Source organism: Ovis canadensis, chromosome 3, assembly GCF_042477335.2.
Source record: "Ovis canadensis isolate MfBH-ARS-UI-01 breed Bighorn chromosome 3, ARS-UI_OviCan_v2, whole genome shotgun sequence".
NCBI lineage: Eukaryota > Metazoa > Chordata > Mammalia > Artiodactyla > Bovidae > Ovis > Ovis canadensis.
The window spans coordinates 162719569-162741151 of record NC_091247.1 but is presented as its reverse complement, the minus strand read 5'-3'; the positions used below and the strand labels follow the sequence as shown (position 1 = coordinate 162741151).

The 21583-nt window shown below is 45.4% G+C and overlaps 1 protein-coding gene across 4 annotated transcripts in view; it reads right to left on the bottom strand.

Annotated features, from left to right (window-relative positions):
• Positions 1–21583, bottom strand: part of PPM1H (protein phosphatase, Mg2+/Mn2+ dependent 1H) — a 309775-nt gene that overhangs the window by 9789 nt on the left and 278403 nt on the right. For 2 of the 4 annotated variants that reach the window (XM_069584755.1, XM_069584756.1), the window contains one exon: positions 6606–6991. In XM_069584755.1, the coding sequence (XP_069440856.1) occupies positions 6844–6991 (148 nt within the window). In that variant the 3' untranslated portion in view covers positions 6606–6843. Of the gene's footprint in view, positions 1–2081; positions 2270–5363; positions 6247–6377; positions 6514–6605; positions 6992–21583 lie in introns of those variants that run through there. The other 2 variants (XR_011255961.1, XM_069584754.1) reach the window with 2 other exon arrangements.

The window sequence follows — 21583 nt, the reverse complement described above, 5'->3', positions numbered from 1 at the left end:
ATCACAACAAACTGTGGAAAATTCTTAAAGAGATGGGAATACCAGATCATCTTACCTGTCTCCTGAGAAACCTGTATGCAGGTCAGGAAGCAACAGTTAGAACTGAACATGGAACAATGGACTGGTTCAAAATTGGGAAAGGAGTATATCAAGGCTGTATATTGTCACCCTGCTTATTTAACTTCTATGCAGAGTACATCATGCAAAATACCAGGCTGGATGAATCACAAGCTGGAATCAAGATTGCTGGGAGAAATATCAGTAACCTCAGATATGCAGATGTCACCACCCTAATGGCAAAAAGCAAAGAGGAACTAAAGAGCCTTTTGATGAAGGTCAAAGAGGAGAGTGAAAAAGCTGACTTAAAACTCAACATTCAAAAAACTAAGATCATGGCATCCAGTCTCATCACTTTATGGCAAACAGATGGGGGAAAAAAATGGAAACAGTGATAGACTTTACTTTTTTGAGTTCCAAATCACTGTGGATGGTGACTGCAGCCATGATATTAAAAGATGCTTGTTCCTTTGAAGAAAAGCTATGACAAACCTAGACAGAGTATTAAAAACCAGAGACATTACTTGTCAACAAAAGTCTGTCTAGTCAAAGCTATGGTTTTTCCAGTAGTCATGTATGGGTGGGTATGAGAGTTGGACCATAAAGAAGGTGGAGCACTGAAGAATTTGGTGCTTTTGAACTGTGGTGCTGGAGACGACTTTTCAGAGTCCCTTGAACTGCAAGGAGATCCAACCTAAAGGCAATCAACCCTGAATATTCATTGGAATGTCTGATGCTAAAGATGAGGCTCTAATACTTTGGCCACCTGATGTGAAGCGTCAAATCTTTGGAAAAGACCCTGATGCTGGGAAAGATTGAGAGCAGGAGGAGAAGGAGGCAAAAGAGGATTAGATTGTCGGTTGGCATCGTTGACTGAATGGACATGAGTTTGAGCACACTCTGAAAGACAGGAAAGCCTGGCATGCTGGAGTCCCTGGGGTTGTAAAGAACTGGAAGCAGCTGAGCGAGTGAACAGTGACCATGTGACCCATCAATTTACTTCTGGGCATTTCTCCAGGATAAATGAGAACACTAGTTTAAAGACTTAAATGTTCCCTCACGTTCACTGTCACATTTCTTACTGCAGGAAACAACCTGAATGTCCATCAAAAAATGAATGGATAAAGAAACTGTGGTATGTATGTATTTTTATAGATAGATATAATGGAATGTTAATCAGCCATAAAATAACTAAATCTTGCCATTTGTTACAACATGGGTAGACCTTCAGGGCATTACATTCATTATGCTATATCTTACGAAATAAGAGAAAGACAAATACTGTATGACCTCACTTATATGTGCACTCTGAAAAAATAATTAAGAAAAAACTAGTTTCTGGATACAGAGAACAGATGGTTGCAGAAGGCACAGAGTGGGGAGCTGGTGAAATAGGTATAATTATAAAATAAATAAGCCCTGGGTATATAATATACAGCATGGTGCCTATACTGTAACTGCATATTATTTGCTAATAATACTATATTGCATATTTGAAAGCTGCTGAGAGAGTAAATCTTAACAGTTTTCATCACAAGGAAAAAGTTTGTAATACTATATAGTGATAGATGGGCTTCCCTGGTAGCTCAGTTGGTAAAGAATCCGCCTGCAATGCAGGAGACCCCGGTTTGATTCCTGTCGGAAAAATCCCCTGGAGAAGGGATAGGCTACCCTCTCCAGTCTTCTTGGGCTTCCCTGGTGGCTCAGGTGGTGAAGAATCCACCTACAATGTGGGAGACCTGGGTTCGATCCCTGGGTTGGGAAGAGCCCGTGGAGGAGGGCATGACAAGCCACTCTAGTATTCTTGCCTGGAGAATCCCCAAGCCTGGTGGGCTACAGTCCATGGGTTGCGGAGTCGGACACGACTGAGCGACTAAGCACAGCACCGCATGGTAACAGATATTCACTATACTTACTGTGCTCATTTCACAATATGTACACATCAAATCACTAAGTTGTACACCTGAAACTAATACATTGTTGCTTGTCAGTTATACCTCAATTGAAAAAAAAAAAAGAATTACCTGTTTGGAGTAGTTCTTGGGAGCAATATCCATGGTAGTTCAGAGGCACTGGTGAAATATATAGTCTTGACTACTGATTTCCTGTGAAGACCTACAGTGTTGGCATCCATTCCCATCTGATCTTCTTTTGAGTCTATTCAGTTGACAATTCCCCATGAGGCCATGACCCTCTCATCTCATTCCATTACCTGATATGAAGAAACTTCTTAGTGAATTGAAAGAAGTGACACACAAAATTTTGCTAAAGGTATCCTATATACATATATATATATAGTATTTTATTTTAAAACGGCATTGAGCATATACATTTCTTTAGCTTTTTCCAGGGAACATTGCACCTAAGTTTCAAAACACACAAAATAGATCCCCTTTACTAAACAGGCTTCATTTTTGGGTTACAAAAGTCAAGGTTTCACAATCACAAAGCATAAAGGTTACATGGTGCCAAAACCATTTTCAGGCAGATTCTTATTTCTCTGTACGTAGGGTATATTCTTGGAAACCCAGACCATGATACATTCCTTACAAATGATCTCCACTGGGGGCCTCCCTGGGTTTCCAGAAGAAACAAAGAAAATGGAGGCAAAATAGGAATCAAAGAGTAACCTCAGGACTCCCCAAACACATAATACTATGGGAAATTGGAGGACACGAGATTCTCCTTCAAGTACATCACAGTAGAAAACATCACATTTACAGCCTCATTTGGTCTCTGTCTACCTGGTCGCTACAGAAACAAAACTTCATCTAAGACACCAAGGCAAAATTAAAGCTATTTACACAAATCACATCGTGGGTTAGAAAGAGCAGCACTTCCCTAGTCTGGCACTCAGATCACAAAGGGCCACCTTGGTGCTTACAGAAGAGGCAAGTGGGGCTGCTCATGTAGTGTTCTTTGAAAAATCCCAGTGTACACACATAAGCTACATCACCCACACGGGACCGAAGTGTGCTGGGGGGGAGATGGGGGGGTCTAGGGAGTGCAGGCTGCGACCTGTCTCTGCAATTCAAAGTCCTCAAAAATCCACATTCCTAATGTAAAATTCTGTCAGGTGGCCAGATACTGTTTCACTGTCATCTTAGATCTGCTACCTTCTAGAGTCAGCCTGGTGGATTTTTTGCATAGACAGTGACTCTCACTGCTTTTTCCCATGTGTCCCAGTAGCATGAACACCAAAAATAGAATCTCATTAAAGCTTAACATGTTCAGTCTGAAAACTGGAGCTACCGGGTCATTTAAGGGAAGGTAAGATCCTCAGATGGTGGTGGAAAGAAAACCACTGACCTTTGAAATAAAGTTGATTGGCAGATGAGCGAGGAGGTTAGACCAGAGTCGTAAAGATGTGGGAGGTGGTTTTTTGTTTTTTTTTGTTTTTTTTTTTTTCCCCAAGTTTCTACATTAGTGCTCTTGGTAAACTGAAAACCCTGCCGGAGTGGCCAACATCTGAGGCCAACTCTAGATCTGGGACTCTCATCTCTGTCTACCAGTATCTACTGACAGCTGTGATTCTTTCCAAGGAGTAAATGAACACTGAGAAGAATTAAAAAAAAAAAAAAAAAGCACAGCTGATTTCATGCAGCCCCATGTTACAGGGTAAACTGCTAGGGATTAAAAAAAATTAAATAGCCCCAATTCCACAAAGCTGTAAACAGTGGAAGATAATAAATCCCCACTTTGGGGGCTTTGTCCCATTAGAGGATTACTTGGCCTCGTCCAGTTTTCGCTTCTCTGCTCCCTCACTAAGAAGAGCCTTTAGGCAGGCACAGCCACAGGAGAACATGCCCTCCAGTCTTAAGGCTGCTTGCACTGCTCTGATTTTGGTGTAGGGAGAATACAAGTTTCGCTGTTGCCTGACAAAACAGCAGTGTGGATGGAGCGTAAGTTGGTGGTCTTTAAGGAAGAGTGTCACCAAATGTTCAGAAGAGCAGAGGCCAGCCCAACACGGAGATTCAGAACTGAGACAGCCTTTCATGAAAGAAAGTGGCCACCCCACCGACCCTCCAGACAGCCATAAAGACAACCAGGAAATCAAAAGCTTTTCATTAAGCAAGACTTTCTCTGAGGCCACCAGGGCAAGCAAACAGGATTGATACACAAGACAGGCAAGATAAGAGAACCATGTATAAATATGTTCTGCAGAATTTGGTGTTGCCATTTGACCTTTCCAGGAATGCTCCAAGGGCCAAATGATTTGTAGACACAGTTAGTACCCGGGGATGGGATGATCCAGAGCCTGGGTGAAAAATAAGGCTGAAATGGAGGAAGCTCAACTTACAGAGCATCCATGCTGGGCAGACCTGCCACAGGCATTAACAAATCATGTTTTTCCCACATCTGATTCATCTCTTGTGGTTTCCCTCCTACCCCAAACAGACACATGGCATCAGCTTGCTACCAAGATCCTTCCATCCAAGGGGGGCTTATAAACAGAATTGCTAGATACCTTTCTAACTAAATCTAGTGGGACTAAATGCTCAAGACTTTAGGATAAATTGAACAAGGAGGTTCCAGAGATTTTTGCCAGACATGCCTTGGCAGGAAACGAAATGGAGAGTGGAGTGGAACGTTGTTGTGACATCTATACGATAATGCACATCCAAACTCCTGACTCTAGTGCCTTGAATAAAACAGCAGCACAGGGAATAAATGAAGGGCAGTGGGAACACAGGGGAGAGGTGACAGCTTGTGAGGACAGCTTTCCAAAGAAGGTGGCTCAGAGTCCTCCATGGAGAACTTTCTCAAGTTTCCGAATTTGTACGTGGTTTTGACAGTCGGCGCAGCAACAGAAAGTGGACCACTCTGCTGCAGGATGCCTGCACATTTCCCGAGAGCAGCAGGCTGTCTACCACGGACTTCTCCCCATAAAGCTGTCCCTGGGGGCGGCTAAGGTTTACTGAAGGAGGATGGAAGCCATGAGATGAAGATGACTCCTGACAAAGGAATAGTCGGTCCAGTTCTTCCCAGGCAACGTTTTGGCAAACACCTGGTGGGTAAATTCCCACCACACTTCACCCACAAGACCAGGCATTGTTTCCACACTGTGGCGTGAACACATTTCTAAGTAGGAAGGCTCCAGGCCATTCCTCAGAGAATATTTACATTCTAGGAATGTAAATGCAGGTGATTATCCCAGAGGAAAGTTATCTTTCCCTTTGGGGAAACTATCTTCCTGTTCTGGGGAAGGGATTTGAACACACAGAAGTGTGCTGCGCTGACTCTCTAGCCTTCTGGGGGAATCACAGCAATGACTTTTTTTCTTTAATGGTGTAGGGGGGAACATGTTTTTATTACAAAAAGTAGCCAAGATGGTGATGCTACCACAGGAGGTCTATGGTCTACAGGAAGAAGACTTGGTGACTGGACCCATACCGAGAAGCCATCTGCCTAAGAGATAGAAGTGATTCCTAGAACTCTGTTTTGCGAGTCCTCCTGGCAGAGAAGCAGCAGGGAGATCTGATCTGTCCAGCACTGCTCTTGTGAGGGACACCTACAGGTGGAGGGAGAGAGAAGAGGTCTCAGTACCTGGGGAGCTGGGACACGCTTCCATGGAGAAGGAACAGGGCACACAGCCTGACAAGGACCAGTCAACCCGATTCAAATGCACTTTTATTACATGGCCATTCTGAGTGGGTCTTGCCCAAATATGATGGTGAAGCTAATAAGACTGCTGCTCTTGATCCTTAACACATTATTTGAAGTGGGCTTGGGGACAGCCCCCACCCTCAGAACCTGGATCTAGGTGGAGGAATGATCCCCCAATGAGGTGTGCTGAACTGATTGATACAAGGAACGCCTACACCACTCGATTCAACACTGCTCCGTGTATATCCTTATGGCACAGCGGGTTGGGAGAGGGCCAACCAATCCAGAAACGAACACCCAGGCTCTCAGAGGGAAACCGAAAACCATACCGGGGGACCCATGAAGATGACAGAGGAACCACTGGTCCAAAGAAATACTCATATTTTCATGAAAGCACATTGATTTGGTGAGAAAAACCAACTCAGGAACAAACTGTTACATAACAAAGATTGAACTCTGTCAGCCAGGGCACAGCTCCAGATGGCTGTCTGGGTGGTGTGGGCTACAGGATGTGGGGACGGTCCGAGCCAGACTTGGACACACAGATTCCTCAGCAGGGGCCTGGAAAGTCCCAGGTCTGTTCTATGGAAGGGAAACAATTAAGATTCAAGGACTATCAGAAAAACATCCCTGCCGCACCCCACCATTACCAAAAAAGAATAAAGAGACACAGACACACAGATAGTGTTCCCTGAAAGACATCTCAGGCTTACGAGAAGATGGGCGCGTCCATCTTCTGAGGTGTGATCCCCAGCACTCCAATGCAGCACTGTTAACCCGTAGAGAGGTTGGCAGCTGGGTGGGCTGAAGAGTCTTCTGCCAGTGACCACCCGAAAGTGGCTGCCCCAGCTACTGCAGATAAAATAAATATGATGTAGGTGCCCCCGAGTTGGCCCTGGCCACCTAGGAGGCCTACGAAAGGAACCAAAAGAAACACAACACTCAGTAGCAGCCTTTATGTTTTGCTCTTTCGTGTATCCAGACCTGTTTCTAAAGAGGAAACTGAAACCCAAGGGTCCTCCTGAAGCTCAGCCAGAGGCCTTTCAGCAGCAAGCTCCCCACCTGGGCTGGGAAGGGGTGGCATCACTTGGAACTGTGCTGGGGCACTCCCCAGCCCAGCCCTGCCCAGAGGCATCCCAGCTTTCAACCCTCCTGTCCTTCCAAAACCCTGGGCTGTTTTCATGACAGTTTGTTTCCGTGTATTAAAGGAATGACGTATACAGAAATGTCGTCTCCTGAGCCCAGTCGGTCATTGGATATCCGCCATCCTCTATCCTTCAGGACACCGCGGGCACGCATCACCAGGTCCTGAGCTGCCAGCGTGTACCTGTGCAGGGAGAAGCACGGATGACATGGTCAGTGTGATATCAGGCAGAACTGGCATTCGGGAGAGGCTGGGAAGGAGGCATTACTACAGGCTGTGTGGACAGTCTCCCTGGGTCGGGAAGATCCCCTGGGGGAAGGCCTGGCAGCCCATCCCAGCATTCTTGTCTACAGAATCCCATGGACAGAGGAGCCTACTGGACTACAGTCCATGGGATTGCAAAGAGTCAGACATGACTGAAGTGACTTAGCAAACATGCTGGAAAAGAATCCACCTGCAATGCAGGAGACGTGGGTTTGATCCCCAGGCCAGGAAGATTCTTTGGATAAGGAAATGGCAACCCACTCCAGTAATCTTGCCTGGGAGATCCTATGGACTGATGAGCTACAGGCCATGGGGTCACAAAAGAGTTGGACATGACTTAGTGACTAAAGAACAACAAAGCAGCCAAAAGCCAAGGCCATCTTTTCCCCAAATGCGGGGTGCCTCATGTGAGGTTACTATTTAGGTGGTAGCCGGACTTACAATAAATAACCTAAACTGTTCTGCGGCTCAGTTCTCTTCTGAGAATTTTGTTGTCAGTGAGAGAGTCCCAGTTTAGTGCTGGTGTACCTTTAACACACATCTGCTCAGGCTCAGAGCTTTCTATGGCAGTCTCCAGCTAAAGAAGTACATGGGAAAAACAGGTTTTGTTTCCAATGTTTTATTTTAGAGCCACATTGCTTTTAGGCCAAAGGATGGTCATTTTCCATTTCTGGTAGGGCAAATTTCCTTTTTAATTTGTTTTTAAAAAGCGAGTTGATTTAAAGAAAAATATGCTAGCACGAGTAAGAAGGAACCTAGCAAAGGTGGGACGGTTTTACCGGCGCCAGGCAGAGAAGCCTTGGTGTGGGCCATCTGTCCCATCTGCCTCTGTCAGTATGCCATGTTCTTCCGGTCACCATTGTAAGTACAGTGAGGGGTCCCCAAGGGTTTGAAAATAAGATTGCTCACTGAGATTTAACCATAAACACACAGAAGAAGAATGCCTATGATAAATGGATGACAAGTATTCAAATCTAGAGAAAGACTGATGTGGGAGGTGATTTGGGTGTATGTATCCTGGATGAGCCTTGAGGCCTAAAACAAAGAGAAGAAAACATTGGCAGGTGTCTGTCCAAATACCGACTGAGGTGGAGAGTCTTAGCCAACAGACGGCCAAGAAATTAGTTCCACTGGTAGGGCCACGTTTAGTGAGGATGTGCCCAAACAGCCTCTGCCATACAGCACAGAGTTTACCTTTATTCTGATTTCGTGTTCACGGTATAACCTTCTAACTACGATCTGCCTCCCCATGTAGGCATGCTGCCAGAAAAAGAATGAGCCTGACATTGGTGCTTGAAGAACACCAGTCCTGTTTTTCCATTTAAACATCAACTGGCATTTCTGAAGTTTGCAGGTCAGTCATGAGAGCTTGGTTAAGGTGAGCCCAACCCTGATAATGAGTCTGTTCTTTGTATGTTGATTAAACCAGTTTCTGAACTTGAGAAACAAAGCCAGACTCTGGTACATCACCAAGATAATAAGTGTCACTCTGTAAGGAAGGCCTCTTGGAAGCCAGCCCACGGACCTTGACTAGCAGGCCACCCGAATGTCACTATGGCCTTTCCCTGCTGGAATGCCACTCAGCCTGGCCTTGAGAACTGTGAGTTGTAGAAATCAGAACACCAGAAGCCTCCTGTATTTCTTCTGTTAAGAGCCCTTACGGATCAGCCTGACTCATGTTAGAAGAGACCAGAGTCTAGTCCTGCCATTACATTACTTAAGAACAAAGTTTGTAGCAGATGATCTCAGGATAGTTAAGATTCCAGGCTGTAGGATCTTTGAGACTCAAGTCTGCCCAAACTAGGTAATGGAGAGAAGTGCGGCACATACTACAGGTGGCAGAGAGAGGCTATTTTTTTTTAATATTAATACAAAATGACTTTCCTCCTAGAGAATGGGTGGTAGGTGAGTGGGAGATATGCCCTCTTGTACTCATATTGTTAGAATGATTAGTTTTGAGGTAGAAGGCTCTTAAGTTATGCCTGAGGGCAGATGCCACCAGTAGGCCCTCTCTGAGGGTCCTCTTCCTACTGAGATCAGAAAGTAAACAGAAAGGACTCCAACAAGGCCTTTGGCTAAAGAGCCTAATAAATGTTCCCCTATCCACATACTGCCACTTAAATACTGTGTTCACAGGCGCTCTCAGATGCTCACCCCAGGTTATTCTTGGTTTTATATTAAATTGTATGTCTGAATACAACCTCACAGGGAAAGGCTACCAGCAACATCAGGTGATGTTTATTATCCTGGTGATTGCCCAGGGTCTAGACCTTAGCCTTTCAAATTTAGAAAGCTGGCCACCATCAGAAAGTCTACAAATAATAAATGCTGGAGAGGGTGTGGAAAAAGGGGAATCTGCCTACATTGTGCTTGTGGGAAAGCAAACTGGTATAGCCACTATGGAGAACAGTTCTTCAAAAAAAAAAAAGGCCTACCATATGACCCAGCAATCCCACTCCCGGGCATATACGCAGAGATGAAAACTCTAGTTTGAAAAGATACATGCATCCCAGTGATCATAGCAGCACTACTTACAATAGCCCAGACATGGAAATAACCCAAGTGCCCATCAACAGATGCATGGATAAAGAAGATGTGTATATATATTGATATATACAATAGACTACCATAGCAAAGAATAAAATATTGCCATTGTGGCAACATGGATGAACCTAGGGGATATCATTCTAAGTGAAGTCAGAGGAAAAAAAAATTAAATGACTTACATGTAGAATCTAAAAATAAAATATAAATGAATCTATTTATAAAACAGAAACAGACATAGAAAACAAACTTACTAAAGGGAAAACAGGTGAGGGGATAAATTAGAAGTATCAGATTAACAGATACACACTACTTTGTATAAAATAGATAAACAAGGGACTATATATATTCAATAGCTTAGAATAACCTATAATGGAATAGAGTCTGAAAAAAATATATATATTTAAAATTTACATATGTATATATAAAAGAATCTAAGAAAGTGGATATATGTATAACTGAATCACTGCTGTACACTTAAAACTAAAACTAATGCAATATTGTAAATCATCTACACTTCAATAAAAAGCTAAAATCAAAAAAGTGCCTACTTTGTTTCATTTAAGTCACATAAGAGTACCATCTGTAGTTAAAGGCAAGAGGCTATCCTGATATTGCTATTGCTGGAGATTTGGGGTATTGAAAAAAGGGTCAAAATTAGTTTTTGGTATTTTAAAAAGCAGCATTAGGTCACCTAGAAAAGATGGTTACCCAGGAACCCTGGGTAAGGGGTTCTAGAAAATTAAAGTTTTATTAGACACTTTATTTATTAAAGACTCTAGAAGGTTAAAGTTTTATTCTCAAAGCTGCTTACTGCCCATGCTAAGAAAACTTCCTTTGAGCCTGCATTTCTCTTTATCATTCATTCTGTCCTCCTTTAGGTGAAATCTTGGTAGAGAAATCCATTTTTGCTTCCTCAATTTCTTCCCCTTTTCTTCCTTAATCTCTTGCCAGTATGTCTAGTACCCTCACAATCTGACCTCCTAAAATTCTCCAAACTCATTCCAGTTGACCCTTCTTCAGCACAGATACTACACTTGTGACCATTTTCTTTATCCTTCACACCGCATGCCTTTCTTCTTGAATTCTCCTCTTTCTGGGGTAAGGGTGACGGTAGGTTGGCGGGGGGCTCCTATACCACTGCATACTCCCAAGTTTCCTGGGGTAGGGGTGACGGTAGGTTGGCGGGGGGCTCCTGCACCACTGCACACTCCCAAGTTTCCTGGGGTAGGGGTGAGGGTAGGCCGGCCGGGGGCTCCTGCACCACTGCACACTCCCAAGTTTCCTGGGGTAGGGGTGAGGGTAGGCCGGCCGGGGGCTCCTGCACCACTGCACACTCCCAAGTTTCCTGGGGTAGGGGTGAGGGTAGGCCGGCCGGGGGCTCCTGCACCACTGCACACTCCCAAGTTTCCTGGGGTAGGGGTGAGGGTAGGCCGGCGGGGGGCTCCTGCACCACTGCACACTCCCAAGTTTCCTGGGGTAGGGGTGAGGGTAGGCCGGCCGGGGGCTCCTGCACCACTGCACACTCCCAAGTTCTCCTGTTGTGTCTGGGCTTCCATGACACATGGCACAGCCCTCACATTCCTTGGTAGATCCTGGAAGAGACTCTTCAGGAGTCAATAAATGTTACCTTAGTTTCTCTGCCAAGGCAGCACTTCCCCATCTGTCATCCTCAGCTATACTGCTGTCCCCAGTAGGCAAGAAATCATAGTCATTTTCTATGCTACCTTCTCTCCCTGATTCTTGTTGATGAGAAAATCCACAAGGCACTGTAGGACTTCTAAATTTTGTAGTATTTTAGTTGTATTTCATCATTGGTAGAAAGCTAATTAAAACCTCACCTTTACTAAGATCAAATTAAGCCTGCTGCTGCTGCTAAGTTGCTTTAGTCGTGTCCGACTCTGTGTGACCCTGTAGACAGCAGCCTACCAGGTTCCCCCAGCCCTGGGGTTCTCCAAGCAAGAACATTGGAGTGGCTTGCCATTTCCTTCTCCAGTGCATGAAAGTGAAAAGTGAAAGTGAAGTCGTTCAGTCGTGTCAGACTCTTAGAGATCCCATGGACTGCAGCCTACCAGACTCCTCTGTCCATGGGATTTTCCAGGCAAGAGTACTGGAGTGGGTTGCCATTGCCTTCTCCCCAAATTAAGCCTACTTATACTCTTGCCTGGAAAATCCCATGGGCAGAGGAGCCTGGTAGGTGCAGTCCATGGGGTGGCGAAGAGTCGGACACGACTGAGCAACTTGACTTTCACTTTTCACTTTCATGTATTGGAGAAGGCAATGGCAACCTACTCCAGTGTTCTTGCCTGGAGAATCCCAGGGACGGGGGAGCCTGGTGGGCTGCCATCTATGGGGTCACAGAGAGTTGGACACGACTGAAGTGACTTAGCAGCAGCAGCAGCATTATAAAAACTGCTATTTTAAATTAATTTTTGCCATCATTCATTTATACATACAGAAATTTGCATCACCAACTGAACTACCAGTAAGCTCGGTAATATCTTTAAATTCACTAATTCATACTTTAGCAGTTTACTATTCAGTCTACTCAGTGAGTTCCTTTATTTCAATCACCTATTTTTCACCACTGCAAATTTCCATTTTGTTCTTTTACAAATCCACCTCTTCTTTACCTTATGGTTCTATTTGTAAATGTTTAAAGTTTCTCTCAACCTGCCCTATTAGGTTTTCTTTGGGGCGGGTGAGGATAGAGGGAAGGCTCTGTTATCCTTTCTCATGCTAGGTTTAAAGGTAAGATAGAGGCTTCTCTTCAGTAGGGTTGTTTACTGTGTGCCCTAGGGTATCAACAGTGATTTTAAAATGTGCCTTTACTGGGGCACACGATGGGTTCCTCCAGTTCTAGAACTCATTTTAGTTCTAGAACACACTTTAGGTGAATTTCCTGGCTTAGGATCCCCAGGCTCCAGGAGCGGTGTGAGACTTAACCTCACTCTTTCTCCATGTGGGAGGCCTACACAGGGCCTCCTCACAGAACCTCAGTTTCATCAGGTCCTTGCCATCATCCATGTGCTGCGGGAAGGCTGTTTCCACTTGAGCAGGAAGCTTAAGGAGAACCCCTTAGACCATTTCTTCTAACACTGTGGCCAAGAGCCCAGCGTCCTCCACCCGACTTATCTTTGCCAGCTTCCCTAGTGAATGCAACATCTCCCCTGTAAAAGAGCTGTCTGCGAGGACTATTGAAGGGCACACTGATCAGATGCCATTGGCAATAACTGGAGACTGCAGCTAACCTCTAGAATGGGGTTCCTTCATGTACAGGAGACGCAGTACTGAAATAAAGTCACAAACGGTGTTTAGGTAAAAATGAAGCCACCTGTGGAGATCTTTCCTTATAAGCTGATCAACTAAACACAACTCCAGGCACCGAGTTGTTAGGAAAGGGTTTTGTGCCCCAGCTCCAATCTCAGCCAGGTTGGGGGACACTTCAGAGCTCACCATCATCCTTCAAGCACCATCTTGCCCCAGGCATGAAATCACGTGTAAGGTTGCTTTATCTCAAGACTGGTGCTCAGGGAGAAGAAGAAACATTTTCTCTGGAGGGAAAGGGCTGCTTCTCCTCTCTCCCATTTCATTCTACAGTTTCTACCTGACAGGGGCTGCCTGGTTTGGCAACAAAGGGAGAGAACGTGTCACGTGGCAGTAAGACAGGAGGGCTCTCCTGAGTCTGCTGCTGAGGCTGAGCACAAACACACCACAGAGTGAGGGGTGAAGGGGGCCACAGGAGAACATCTGAAGTCAAAACAACGAAATATCAGCACAATATACGAGAGAGCTGCAGAGGACACGGTGCAGCTGAAGAAGCAGAAGGGATGAGGATTCCAGTACACCTCAGCCAGGATGGGGTGAGGCCACTGAGGAGCCTGTGATTCCCGGAGCTGGATGTGGGGCGGCAGCAGGGCCAGGACCTAGGGTCTCACTCAGGTCAGATTGCATCGGGGAAGCAGTGCGAGAGGAGCTGGAGCACTCGGCCCTCTGAACGAAGAGTTTCCCAAGGAGACAAGCTGTGTACTTGGAGGGCATTTCTCTTCTCCGGCCGACGCTTTCCGTATTGATCGGACGGGGTCTGCTGAAAGAGATGGCTGCTGGGAAGTTGGGGAGGGAGTGTTCGGGAGGGGAGGGGGCCCTGACTTAGCCACGGCACAGGGTCTGGTGCAGAGGATTCCTCAGGTCAGAGCGGGGACAACAGGGGAGGAAAGAAAAGCCAGGAAGGAAGAGAAGCTGAAGGACCGCTGAAGGCCAGAGGCTCTTTTCACAACCACTGATGCTAAAGTGGGCGGGGTGGGGGGGGGGCAGGCAGTGAAGCCGGTTGGTAAATCCTCCATCCACCTTGCCATCTCCAGGCACTTAGTTCTCTCACCTCTTGGGTGGGGAACATGAAGGCATCCTTGTGGGAGGCTGGGCTGCCTGGGGTCCTAGCCTGGGTGCAGCACCACCCACATGGTGGGCGGAGGGGGGGCTCTGAAGAAACTCCTTAGCTTCTCAGAGCCCCTCTTTTTGACTTGTGCATCTGGAATAATGCTAGTGCAGGCCTCAAAGGTCCTGCAGAGATAAACAAGATCCTTCCTGAACCATTTTCCTCATGAGACACAAAATGCCTCTCTCCCTACCAAAAGTTTTGTACCTTTTGCAGAATCTGTTCCCACAAGACCACATCTGAATCAGCAGCAGAGTGTCAAAAGTAAGTCTATGTCAGGCCTCAAGTTGTAACCCTGCCTTAAAGCCAACAGTTCTTCTTGGGAGGAACTTCTCTTTGCCATTTGGATGGTACAGACAGGGTCTTACAAGGAGGAGGCAGGAACCAGGGGATTAATGGGTTCTGAATATTTGCATATAAAAGGCAGCCTCCCATCTACTGTGGCCCAGCAGTAACTGGGTGGGATGGGAATAGGAGAAGGCCTCTCTGCGTGCTGAGCAGGCCCCTGAGACTGAAGAGGTGGAAAAGCCCTCCCAAGTTTGGGAACATTCATCGGCAGGGATCTATGGTGACCGGGTAGGTGGGGGATGACCTGGAGGGGCTCTTTGTTGTGCTTAGAACCAGGCAACTGGCCCTGGGAGGAGGCCCATCCCAGGCTTACTGCTGAGAGCCAAGCCACAGGTGCCCCTGTCTGGCTCTGAACCCCCCAAAGGTTCTGCTTCTGTCCCCTGCCCGGTGCACGGGGACTGCATTCAGGCAGAGTACCCTAAGATGTGGGAACAGTGACAGCTGGGCCCAGAACACTGTCACTTTGTCCCCTGTGGGTTTGTGTGTCAGCAGGTCCGAGGCTCTGGACTGGGGAGAGCTCACCACCCCTGCCAGAGAGTGAAAACACCCACCAGGCCTCGTCCACTTCTCTGCCCCTGGCACTGGCTTCCTGGTTTTCTCAAGGTGGTGTGTGTTTATTTTAGTTCAAATTCCACATAGCAACATATCAGTAGGAGGGGGCAGAGCAGACCATTTTCTTCTCCACTGTCTCTGGCAAGCCCTTTAGAATGACCTGATGTTCCAACTAAGGGTCCACGCAGTTCTGCATCACTGGCCACATCAGTGGCACTGAGGAAGGTGAGATGGGCCCGGCAGTGGGCGGTTCAGAGGCTGTCAAGGGCAGAATGGTGGGCTGACATCCATGTTCCCAGATCAGAATATGCTCAACATTGAGAACGAAGCAAAAATGCAGATTTTCTCTAGTCTTCAACGCAAGATCACTCACCAGTTTGTTCTTAAAACCTGTAACTGCTATGAGGGTGGGGCCAGGGATGGAGTGAATGAAGGGGAAACCTTCCTTTTCACATTTGAGGCATAGTTTTTCTTTTTTTGAAACATTTTTAATATTTGGCTGCGCTGGGTCTTCACTGCTGCACATGGGCTTTCTCCAGTTGCAGCGAGCGGGGCTACTCTAGCTGCGGGGTGCGGGCTTCTCATTGCGGTGGCTTCTCTCTTTGCGGAGTTGTGGCACCACCGGCTTAGTTGCTCCACGGCATGTGGAATCTTCCTGGACCAGGGATTGAACCCATGTCCCCTGCATTGGCAGGCAGATGCTTATCCACTCTACCACTAGGCAAGTCCTGAGGCACAGGTCTTCAAACGAAATGGCACTGGGAAAAGCTCAGGCAGCTCACAGAAAGATTTCATCAGAAGGACCTCTGTCTTCTGCCAAAGTAGGTTTCACACTATCAAGGTGTGTAGGACCTGCACTAGCATCCTGGTGTCAGTGATGGTGGGTGTTTCACTCTTAACTTTCCACTGATTAACCTCTTCCTTATCAAGGCACACAGTTTACTGAGCTGAGGAGAGCACGGAGGTGAAGAACACTTCAGGTGTGACCGTCAAGAAGGCATCTTCTCTCATTAGGAAGATGTTGTATGGAATTTACAGTGTGTTGGTATTTACAGATTTAGTACCCCTTAATAAGCCCCTCGAATGTCACGGGAGAGGGCTGAGGGTCATCAGATGCAAGTCACCTTGATGAAGTTTCCACAAAGAGAATTTGGGAAATGAAAAGTGAAGTCACTCAGTCATGTCCAACTCTTTGTGACCCTGGGCAAACAAAACAAAACAAACCAAAATCCTTGCCAGGTCTTACCTGGGCACTTGGAATGTGAATCCATGCCACATTTTCATGTGTGGTTGACTGTTCTTTGGCCCTAAGTCCACTCAGCTTTGCCCACAGCTTTCTCCTTTAGCAATTTTGACAATTTTTATTCCTTTCTAGCAGATTACTAAGCATCTTCTTTGCGTGATTACATACTTGCCTCCATTTTGAATATTCTTTCCAGGAGACCCACCACTATACCCCAGCCTTACAGAGGGATATTTTGCTTCAGAAAATCCCTTCTGGGCCTTTCTCAGAGCACCGTTTCCAACGTTTGCAGGATGTTTAGGCCTCATGAGAATCTTACCAGAATTAGTATAGACAGTGACAGGTCGTGCAGCCCAGCCTTCATGAATTCCAACCACCCCACCTGAGAATGTGGACTGGGTGTATTTCTTATCAACAGCTCATTCCATGACTCCACAAATGATGCACAGAAATGCCAGCGCTGCCTCACTTCAGGGCATAACCCAGTAAAAAGGAAAAGAGCCACTGCACTCATATTCTGGCCTGCTCACAAAGCCTCCTTTTAATTTTCTGATTCCTTTGTCGAGATAGTTCAAAACAGCCAAACGACTTAATAAGAAACACTGGGGTCAGGAAGGTCATACAGCTCATTTTTACCCCACCTCTGCCAGAGAAGATATTGCCAGGGTTAGAACTTTGCAAACATATCTTTCTCTTAATTACCTTTTCCCTCACAATGCACCCTAGAAGGAGAGATGCTATTTAAATTTTTGTAAAGGATGTCATCAGAGGAAAACAATGCTGGCAGTTTGTCAAGAATGGCTGTCACAAAGAGAAGAGAAAGAAAAATCCTACACATAACACAGACAAAAGCTATATCATCAAATGGCAAAACCTAAAAGCCCTTCCTGTTACAGGGCTAATGCCCTGCCTCCTTCTGACCTGCTGAATTTCTAGACAAACTGGGCAAACACAGCAAAACTCAAAATGAAACAGGCCATTCAAAATGTCAGAAGCAGCAGCACTGTGCTGGGCTGTTGCTCTGCTGCCCTTCCTCTCTCAGGTGGCCCACCCTGGGGCTGCATCTCCCGATTTCACTTTCTATCAAACGACTGGCCGGCCTGGTGAGCTTCCTCAGGTGTGGATCCAGGCACCCTCCATTCCAGCTACTCACGTGATTACACGGGCAGATCTATGGTCCTGGCCTACATCTGGGGAGAAATGACTCCTCCCGGCTGAGGAACACCTGGAGCCACGGGCAGGCAATGATAGCAGGTCTGTCTTCATCACAGAAATTACGACTTAGGCTAAAACTCACCAGGACAGCTTCCAATCCTATTTCTCTTTGGCATGAAAAGATGGAACACGTCCCAGTCAGGAGGGCACCATCAGGAAGCGCACCACTGTGGCTTTTGGGACTAAGCTCTCCACGGGCCTCCCAATGAGACACCCTAAGCCTCCACGTGAACATGACTCCCTCCTTCCAAAGCTCACAGTTACATGCAAGGACATCACATGCAGGAAAGATCAACATCATTTTACATAATGCCTAAGTTGTGGGTTTGAAATAAACTAAGATTGTATGATTTCCCAATATGGCTTAAATTACTAAGGAGCACAGAGAGGGGTAGGGCAGCAATCCACACGTCATATTTTCACGATCAGACTGGCCAGAATGTTTTCTGATTATGGATTAGAATGAACAAGTTACACAGATTCCATTTCGTTATCACAGACTGTCTTCCTCCCTGTAATCTTCACATTCATTTATCTCGTGAGTGCCTGAGGTCTGACATGACCTGCACCATCCACCTCTCACATAGAGATTACCCCACACTAAGCCCAGGCAGTCATACCGACTGCTGGGTTCATTGAAAATCACCCTGTCCCCCCTCCCCAATGTCACCCCAGCCTGCATTGCCTGGCAGATTCTCTGTTACGCCTCACATTTAAGTTCAGACATCCCTCCTAGTGGGAAGCTTTCTTGCCTGGCCCTTGTGCCATCCCTCTGCTGCTGCTGCTGCTGCGTCGCTTCAGTCGTGTCCGACTCTGTGCGACCCCATCGATGGAAGCCCACCAGGCTCCCCCGTCCCTGGGATTCTCCAGGCAAGAACACCGGAGTGGGTTGCCATTTCCTTCTCCAATGTATGAAAGTGAAAAGTGAAAGTGAAGTAGCTCAGTCGTGTCCAACTCTTTGCGACCCCATGGACTGCAGCCCACCAGACTCCTCCATCCATGCCTTATGCTTTTGTAACCTCTAGACTTTAAACTCCAAGAGATCTGTTTTCTTCACAAATTCTTCCCCAATGTCTAGCAGGCCATGGCTTACAAAATAGGTCTTCAATATTTTCCAATCGAATGAATCTGAATGGGAATTATTTGGCAAAGAAGATACCCTCCCCCATAAGGTCTCATAAGGTTTTAAGATTTCAAAAACCAACCAGAATTTTTCTGATCTCCAGCCAGGTATTCCATCTCTTAGCAATAAAACTGTGCCCATTTAATAACTTTTTCTTTCACCCATTCCTTTATCTGATACAGAATTCTTTCTTAGGTGTTGGTTTGCCATTTTCCCTGAAAGGCAAATTCACAGGCTTTTTCTTTCCTGCCCTTTTGTTCCACAGAGATCTGTGTAAGCCCTGCTCTGTAGGTAACAGAGCTCATGAAGCTAGGAACTGGCTCTGACCTGGCATGCACCTGCCCAGTGACAGCACTGCCCACAGGTACCACTCCCTGGAGGGCAGATTTGTTGCCATGGAGATAGGAGCTGGTAAGCAAAACCAAGCCAGCTTGGAGAGATTTTAAAAAATACTGGGTGCCTTTTGACTCATACCTATCAGATGGCTTTGCAAAGCTTCACAAAAATAATTACAGTAGGGAAAAATCAACAGGAGAATGTTGCTAACAAGTAGGATACAGATTAAAACTAAAAGCTCAACAGGAAAAAAATGTATTCAAATTCAAATAAAATAATCTTACTTCCTGTACCATCAATTTCTTTCCACCTGGGAAAAATTATACCAAACAACTCTTAGAAAGAGAGAGAATGTCTAGCTTTCTAACTCCTGAAGGAGTTTTTTGTTGTTGTTGTGAAATATATGAAACACATAAAAATAGCAAAAAATAAAGAATAACAACAACAAATACCCAGTAGTGCTTATTATATACCAGGCAATTCACTTTATATATTCATACAGGCATTAGGTCAGGGCCTCCCCTCTGGCGCTAGTGGTAAAGAACCCGCTTGCCAGTGCAGGAGATCTAAGAGACTTGGGTTTGATCCCTGGGTTAGGAAGGTCCCCTGGAGGAGGAATTGGCAACCCACTCCAGTATTCTTGCCTGGAGAATCCCATGGACAGAGGTGCCTGGCAGGCTACAGTCCACAGGGTCGCAAAGAGTTGGACACGACTGAAGCAACTTAGCAGGCGTGCAAGCTTAAGGTTAGGACTACTGGAACTTCCACTTGACAGATGAAGAATCTGAGACATGGAGAGGTTAAGACACTTCCCCAAGGGGGTCTAGAAGGGGCAGAACCAGGATTTAACCTCAGGTTAAATGACTAGATTCACACTATTTACCACTGGACTATGCTACCTCTCACAGCTGGCATACAAACAAATGTATATAGCAAATGAAGCATCTACAAGTAACACGAGCAGTCACGTACCTGCCACGTAGCTAGAGAAACAAAACATTCTCAGTAAATGTCTCGGAAGCTCTCTGTGGACTCCTCCTCAAGCACGGATCTCCGTAACCATTAACTGAATTTTGTGTTAACACTCTTTGTAATTTTAATATCTGCATCCCTAAGTGATTCATTTTCTACTTTATGTAAATAGAATCATAACATGTGAATTCTTATATGACTGGGTTATTAAATTCAACATTGTGTCTTTGAGATTCTTCCCTGTTAAAGATCACAGCTTTGGTTCATTCACATCTGGGGGCTGTGAATTATTCTGTTCTTTGTCTATCCTCTGGTTGGCCATGCAGGCTGCTTCCAATTTTTATCAAAAAAACAACTGTATGGATAGCTTTCTGTATGAACTGAATTATACTAGCACCAGAAAAAAAAAAAAAAAAAAACAACACCAAACACCTGGGTTATTTGTTAAAACACAGATACCTGGGTCCTACCATTGGAGTTTTATTTGATAGATCTGGGTTTGAGCCTGAAATTTTGTATTTCTAACAGGTTCTCAGATGTTGCTGATGCCATGTGGCCTAGAGACTACTCTTTAAGAACCACTGCTCCAGGGCACAGACAGGAGTGGAGCTTCTGGTTTCCAGGATATGCACACGCCCAGCTGTCTTCAGCGTCTATGTACAAATTCACAAATCCGTCTGCCTTTGTCCTCCATGTTTTTAATTATTTCTACTCCTCTGTTGAAGTGCTTTTCATCTATTTATTGGCCATTAATTTTCTTCTGTGTGATGACTAGCTCTTGCTCATTTTTATTGGGTTATTTGTGTTGTCCTTCTTGATCTGTGAGAGTTCATTATATTTTATGGGTATGAATCTCTCTTTGGTTATATAAGCTACAAGGATCTTCTCCCAGTTCCTGCCTTGTCATTTTATTCCTTTTATGTTGCCTTTTGAAGAACAAAAGTTGGTGATTTTAATGTAGTCAAGGATATCAATCTTACCTTGTCTATGCTTTCTGTGTCTTGTTTAAGACATCCTTTTCTACTATAACTATGGCTGAGCACACACGCCCACATCCGAATTATTACTGTTTTCTATTATTAAGATTATTTATTTGCCAGGTCCCCTCATTTCTTATCAGTTTGATGGGAAATGTATCTACTTTGTCAGTTTTTCTCTTTTTCCTCGGCCACACCATGCTGCATGTGGGATCTCAGTTCCCTGACGGGGTCAAGCCCACACCCCCTGCACTGGAAGAGCAGTCTTAACTGCTGAGCCACAAGCAAAGTCCCTGTTAGAGTTTTGGGGTGTTTTTTTCTTTTTGCTTTTTTTTTTTTGAGAAATTATGTTTTGTGGTAAAATATACATAACATAAAAATCAACATTTTTACCACTTTAAAGTGTGTAGTTCTGCAGCATTAAGTACGTTCACATTTTACACCGCCACCATTTATCTCCAGAACTTTTTCCTGTTCTCAAACGAAACACTCTAACTGCTAAACACCAACTCCCCATCCCCGCCCCGTGAACCCCTGGCAACCAGCAACAGCCATTCGACTTTCTGTCTCTCTGTATTTGAGACATTTGACATGTACTTGTCTCTAGGTACCTTATGTAAGTGGAGTCACACAATATTTGTCTGTCTGTGACTGGCTTATTTCACTGAGCATAATGCCCATCCATTCTGTAACATGTGTGAAAATTTCATTTCTTTTTAAGACCGATGAATAGTCCATCGTATCATATAACCACAATCTGTGTCCC